Here is a 6909-nt window from a genome sequence, read left to right as displayed (position 1 = left end):
CAGCATGCAGGGAACGTGTGTTGTGCTTCTCGCCCTCCTGGGCCTCGCGGCCGCCCAGGTGCAGCTCAACCTCGAGTTCGAGTACCTCAACAAGTTCGGCAACGTCAAGGTCAGTACGAATGAACTGGTTTGAGGCTTTTATTCCATAGACCTTTTCCTACATGTAGCCATTATAGGCGCCTAAATTTCAACGTTGACAGAGTGACATAAGCCTACCCGTTACGGTGGTGTCATATCATTACTGTGCATACAATTTTTACAAGTAAAAATTTGTTGATCCTCATATCCAGCGCTGGTGGATCAAAACAACGGGGTGTAAAAATAACTATTCGTATCAAAATTTTCACGATGTCACTATTTATGAATAAATGTGGTTACACGTTTCTTGGCGCCCTGTAATTTTTGTAGCTACATGCAGAGCATCTCAAAAAGCAAGCGTGGTCACGGAGTGATTCAAATCAGGCAAAAAACTTTGATTCCTTATTAGTATTATCCTGATATCCCTGGCTATAGTATCCTGCTAGGTTATGGCTTATATAAGATTTATAATCATACCAACAAACATCCTCAGCGGAAAAGATGTGGGGGCCACGGCAGTTTTTGGCAGTAATGCTTTCACTCCGGAGACGTGCATTTATTGAATTGCATTTATTACATTGTTTGTCTCATTAAAATTACATTCAGTGGAGATAGTAAGAGAAGCCACATGCATATTTTGATCGGGGAATTTTCCTGGACCACGGGTATGATTAACTAACGAAATTAAGACAGTTAAAGAAATGTTCTATACTCATTGTAATTTAAACTTTTGTGACCACTTGTCAACATTTTTGCTGAATTTATTATGAAGACAATTGCTTTTAAACTGTGCGTCTTTTGCAAATACTTTACAGATCTATATTCAATATGATATCGTCAACTAAAAACCTTAAGTTGAAAGACAGTATCAAATGAAAAATTATCGATTAGATTATACAATTAATAAAGTAGGTGATGACTACCTCAAGAAGTAGTGATAAAAGAAATGTTTCTACATAATGAGCACTTTATAGATGGCCGAAAATCTCATTAGAAAAATAAGGCACTGTTTTAAACTGTAACTGAATTTAAAGAGATTGAATTAGGCACTAAGCATCGCTGAGTAGCTTTTAATGAAACCTAACGTAAATCTTGGGAATGACGAAGTCCTTGCCTGGCGCAGGTGCGACAAGCATGCTTCGGTACCGAGGCGACCATGGCGTATCACGCAGAGGTTGACCGCGCCGTTACCACCTGCTTCGCTAAGTTCAGGGCACCGCAGGTCTCCAACGACAACGGAATCCAGGTACCTTTTGTGTTATAATAAACTATTTGATTCTGATTTGATAGAATAGAAATAAAATTGTTGCTAACGCTTTTCAACACGTATATTTGTGTTGATACTTGTAATTGTAAAAATAAGAAATATGAATGATTCATATGTGGCAAGAGTATCGTCACCTATTAAAAAGAATGTCCATAATATTTTACAGTTATTTTTTATTATTTATTCAGTAAGCGTAAAAATTTTGCTATTAAAGATTTATTTACAATTTTTTTTCTTTTTTTCAGACACTTTTCAGCCTCTTCCGTAAGGTACGTTGAACCAGCAAATGTGTTGTTGTCGCTTGTTGTGTTTTCACCTCATTTAAAAAAAAAACTTACGAGTCCAAGTCATTAATTGGAATACGATTTTGTTTTAGCTTCTGAAATACACATTCTTATGAAAATATCACCTCTTCAGGTCAGTGATTGGGTAATCATTTCTAACAGTTCATTGCGTTGTACGGTATTTTCACTAACATTATTTATTTAGAGATGCAGATTTGTGGACAATATGTATGATGCGGATGACAGATATCGCATCCAATCATTTATAATTTAATGCTGGGAATCGAATTTACTTCGATAGTGATGCAGAACATGATAAATTTTAGAGACGGTTGTGCATCTAGACTCATTTCACACATCAATCTGATTATAGCTTACGCCATGCGTCATTTTTAGTGAGAAAATTGTTCATTTCCACCAATCATATGTCACGCGAATGAATTTTAATCAACTCATGTCAAAAATTTAAACCCCCTATAACTTATCGCACGCCCGATCTGGTGGGCTTGATATGTGCATTTACCTGTGCTTGGATTTTTGAACCATTAGGTTTATAAGTAGCAGATGCTGAGTGTATTTGATCGCGCCTTCAAAAGCGAAGCCATGCTAAATGTTGCTTAACTCTACAGAAGCGATCAGCCCCGCGCTATCCCTCGTCTCGCGTCAAGTTCATCGCCGACGAGATCAAGACCGAGGTCGACTATTTCCGCTGTGTCATGACCGAGATGGGCATCGTGAGTATACATAATTAATGTTAACCATACTCACTGATACTAGTTGTAACCGTCTACCGCAAGCTGGGGCGTGTCGATTATTCTGTTAAATACTTGCATACATGAATATTTGAATTATTGCAACAATAATCACATTGAATTTAAACATTTTGTTAATTCTTTCTTATTATTGAAAAAGGCATACATCAGAATACATTTAAAGTTCATGTATATCACGAGACATTTTTTCAAGCTCCTTATTGTAAGTTTTCGTTGAAATAGAAATACAGTAAAAATTGTAATGGGAAATTACTTAGCTTCAAATTTCAGATTATGGTGTTTTGCGCGCGATCATTTCGAATATCCATCGACCATAAGTAAATAGATGGCTTAGAAACAGTAATAGGAGTTCAAAATTGGAAGTCTCCTTAAATGAATTTTCATGTTCATTATTGAGAGAACATATGGATGGTGCAGTGAGTTCATCAACCACCTCTTTATAAATAACTTCTATTTCCGTTTAAATTTAGTCCTGCGTGTAATTCATGATTGGAGAATGTATAAAGAAGGTTGAACATCTGCCAATGCTGAGATTATCACACAGACCGACAAAGATAACAAGCTCAACGCCGACGCCATCGTGGCCAGGATCAAATCTGCAGGCCTCGCAGCGCAACTGGAGAGCGACATGCTGCATGCCGTCAGCGAGTGCACCAAATACGCCGTACGTACTTCACTTAGACGGCACCTAGTTCTGTATAATTGCTTATCTTGAAGAAAGTTCGATCGAGGATTATTATCTTAGATGGGATGCCTCGTGAACATACATGTATTCGATCATTAGTAGTATGCTGACGCTGTAATTTTATTCAATTTGTTGCAGTTGTGCGTGCCTCCCGGCAAGGACTCGTACCCTCTGCCCAACGATGTGATCACCACCAAACATTACCTCTTCTGCGAGAACGAGCTCCGGTCCTACGCCTGCCTCAAGAATGACGCCAGGTTAGACATCTAGCCTCGTTTTTGCTATTCAAATAATTACTAATAGTAACTACAGCAAGAACTACAACGCAATTTACTGTTGGATATGAGCGGCGTCTTCAAGTTTAGCAGTCATGGCGAATTCCTGTTGACAGGAAGTCAGGAAAATCAGAACTGATGTCAAAATTAACAAGTTATTTGAAAAAAATGGTTGATTGATGCTAAAATAATGTGTTTATAAAATGAAAAATAAGAATTATCCACACAAATCTTGATATTTGGTCTTAGGGGGAATTTTGACTTTTCGATGCTACAATAACGGTAGATTTAATTTTACTACAGTAATAATAATATATTAGGTAGCAAGGATTGGGCTAGTATAAATTGTTGGGTATGGTTTAAGGTCTCTTCTCTGTCCCTTTAAAGAGACTGTGTCGGCCAGTAAACTTCGATAGAATTGTAAAAATCATTCGCTATTCAGACAAGAACGGACTGTACCCCGATAGTTAACGGATAATATGTTTTTCTCCTTAAAAGAGTCTATTTTAATATCTATTCATTCCAATATCATATTCAATCCTCTCGCAGGTGGTTGGTTGACGACTTCGATCTCCGAGGTGCCGACCACAGGCTGGACTTCCTTGCCACCGACCAAGACAAAGTGGCCGCTCTGCTCTTCGCCAACAACATCGTCGGCCCTGACGACTTCGGTCTTTACGAATAAACTGCCTCCATCAAACACGCCTGTAATGAGTGAATACGTTCATATGAACCGAGCTATTAGAAGATCCTAGCAGTTTCACAAGCGACATCGATATCTGATGAAAAGAACGCTGCTGAAAAATAACCAGTTCATGTTACTATTACAAACTGGGTCAAAATTATTTTGGATATTAAAAAGTTTATTGGTTTGATAGAAAACACCACTGCAAGAATGAAATAAGAAATAAATTAAACAACGGGATTTTTTATTTCAATTACCTCTGGAATATTATTTTCTAGTTTTTATTTTTAAATCACATGTCCACGCTTGAGTTTTCAAGAAAAATAATTGGTTTATTTCGTGAATGTCTTACAACAAATAAAAAATTTGAAACTTTTCAACAGAAACAATAAGCATCAAAATTATCGAGCCGTGCAACATATAAGAAAAAATATCGAGTAATGGGCTGAATTATTTTGGTATTTTTAGGCTTATGCGCACACTCTCTAAAATTCAGGGAGGCAATGATATGCATCAGCAATAAAACTAATCGCCATTAACTTCTTAAACACATGTTCTTGACAAGCGCAATAAAGCGATACTACTTAAAACTCTTGACCTTATGCGAAGTTAATCTTCATGTAGGTCATTGGGATTTGAATCTGAGTGCATCATGACTCAAATCCTAGAAATTTTTCTTCACGATGACGATTGCAATACAAAGTTAACATGCTTTATGTTGAGATAACCTGACGATGAATAGCTCTGATAGCATTAATAATTTCAGACTGATATCTTATTTACGAGTGGAGTTACAGCCAATAGGCCTAGTAAAAGGGACCCATAGGAGACAACTGGCCTGTGTGGCGGCTGGCCGCGGTGAACTTCTCAAACTTGCCTGAACTCCTTCAATTACGAGCTTCCGAGAGGTTAGTGCCGCAAGTGTTGAGAGCCTAAAGTCTGGAAGACGTCGCGCCACAAGAATGTCATGCGTGCGTAACCCCATGTCGTAGCTGCTCCATGCTGGACCCTCATTTCACTCATCAGAGGGAACATCGAGCAACGAGCCCACTGCGCAGGTCAAGAGCTCATAGCATGTCTTCCGCTAAGTATGGCAGATATTTGTCCGTGCACTCTACCAGCGGTCGACAGTTTTACTGGGCTGCAGTGTTCGGCTGTACAGAGAGATTGTATCGAGAAGGTACTTGCCCATGCTACCTGTTTTAGCCTAAATAAAAGTTGTTTGCTGTTAAATACCTACGTAAAACTGCTTTCGATTATTGTATAAGAAGCTAAAGAAAACAACGTGAATAATATAATAAAAGTTCTGTTTATTATGGTAATTTTGAGTTTAAGTTTAGACTATTAGCTTTCAAATAAAATGTTGCCACTAGGTACCTTGAAATGGTACCTAGTGGGGCAATAAGTCCAGCGTGTCCACGGGGCAAAGCGCTCACGGTGGGCTCATTATACCTCTCTGCGAAATATGGCGTTATATACATCATTAGATTTGTCCCAATTAGCTCTACAAAACTATGAGTAGTTTTTTAATTGCAAATTATATTTTAAGTTGTATGATTTTTTTTCATTATTCGCCTCAAGGCAGCACCTACTAGTTACTAAATTTATTTGACCCCTTATCTTTCTTTTACAGATTCAATATGATGCGCAACTATAAAAAGAACGCCAAGGTAAATTACGTGTATGAATTAAAATTAAGTCTAAAATGCCTTACAGGAAATTAAGAGTGGCAAATCGCTAAAGGCCACAAGTGCTAAGTTCAAAATACCAGGAAAACCGTGGCGTCAGCACAGAGGCGGTAAGGTGAGACAACCTGGAAATCTTTGTTCAGGAAGATATGAAGATACCATCCCTGAAGATGCGGAAGTAGCAATAGCTATACGTACATTAAAAATATGTAAAAAAGAATGTTCGGACTGAGATGCACCAATGTGAGAAAAATTGCATTCACGGTTGCCGAGCGACAAAACATAACTCAATCATTTAACACGTAAACCGTCTGACAGTGGTTGACTGAAGAATTTTATGGAACGGTATTCAAGTATTCGCATTCAAGATGTCAAGATCACCATGTAGGACAAGAGTTCCCAATCAAATCGGCACTGAAATCTCATTGGATCAAGGCGTTTTCAGTCTTCATTTTCCCGATGACTCTCGTAGAGCACTTGAGAGCGCAAGGATAACTTGCGAAGTCAGAAAAGTTAATTTAACTTTTCATGAGAAAAGAATGAAACCAACACAAATCTAAATGGGTAAGATATTGTTGATATGAGTTGTACATAAATAGATTTCACGCGTCGGCAATATCGACAGTCAGATGCATGAGAAATTTGTATTTACCATTTTATTGTAGGCTACTTGCAGTGTGGAACTTCGACGTGGAACCTTTATATGATTAATACTAGTTTCGACTTCCAGTGCAATCATTGAAAATTTGTACATCTCATGTATAGAATTAGATTCTTTTCTTAGTTTCAGAGGGAGCGCAGCCGGGCACCACTAATTTTGTGCACCAGTAAGCCCTGAATCGAACGCCTTGGATCTCTCCGGACATCCACCAATCAGCCGTAAACCACTCGGCTTTATCATCCTCCGGCCTTGCATAGAACCTGCCGTGCACCACCAGGCCGCAGATCGAATATGACTTCCGGGCATCGTTAAATTACGTAGTTTTACGTTCACCGCATCTGAGGTTAGGTTTCAGATAGCATAGTTTTGTCCCAAAATTTATCGTCCTGCGATAAGTGGCCGTTCGACCGAGGGCTGGTTCGACGCACGGCCTGAAGTGTTGAAGGCTACGTTCCGGAAGGCAGGAATCATGATGGTCCATTACATCCAGGTGATCGAATATGACTTCCGGGC

General features: G+C 38.7%; 1 protein-coding gene across 1 annotated transcript; it reads left to right on the top strand.

The window, feature by feature from the left end:
• The first annotated feature begins 6 nt into the window (after positions 1 to 6).
• LOC108672678 lies at positions 7 to 4287 on the top strand. Its single transcript, XM_018160385.2, has 7 exons — positions 7 to 109; positions 1202 to 1324; positions 1591 to 1614; positions 2259 to 2363; positions 2947 to 3066; positions 3226 to 3344; positions 3912 to 4287. The coding sequence occupies exons 2-7, from the start codon at positions 1235 to 1237 to the stop codon at positions 4045 to 4047; spliced, it is 594 nt and encodes a 197-aa protein (XP_018015874.1). The 5' UTR covers positions 7 to 109; positions 1202 to 1234; the 3' UTR covers positions 4048 to 4287.
• Positions 4288 to 6909: the final 2622 nt, after the last annotated feature.

Source organism: Hyalella azteca, unplaced genomic scaffold (assembly GCF_000764305.2).
Source record: "Hyalella azteca isolate HAZT.00-mixed unplaced genomic scaffold, Hazt_2.0.2 contig4822, whole genome shotgun sequence".
Classification (NCBI taxonomy): domain Eukaryota; kingdom Metazoa; phylum Arthropoda; class Malacostraca; order Amphipoda; family Hyalellidae; genus Hyalella; species Hyalella azteca.
The sequence above is the reverse complement of the archived record's forward strand: the minus strand, read 5'-3'. Positions and strand labels throughout refer to the sequence as shown.

Excerpts from the sequence above, each read along its gene's own strand:
- LOC108672678 (XM_018160385.2), top strand. The coding sequence starts at position 1,235 with ATGGCGTATCACGCAGAGGTTGACCGCGCCGTTACCACCTGCTTCGCT. Across the intron at positions 1,325-1,590 it reads CCAACGACAACGGAATCCAG|ACACTTTTCAGCCTCTTCCG; the intron begins GTACCTTTTGTG and ends TCTTTTTTTCAG. Across the intron at positions 2,364-2,946 it reads TCATGACCGAGATGGGCATC|ACCGACAAAGATAACAAGCT; the intron begins GTGAGTATACAT and ends ATTATCACACAG.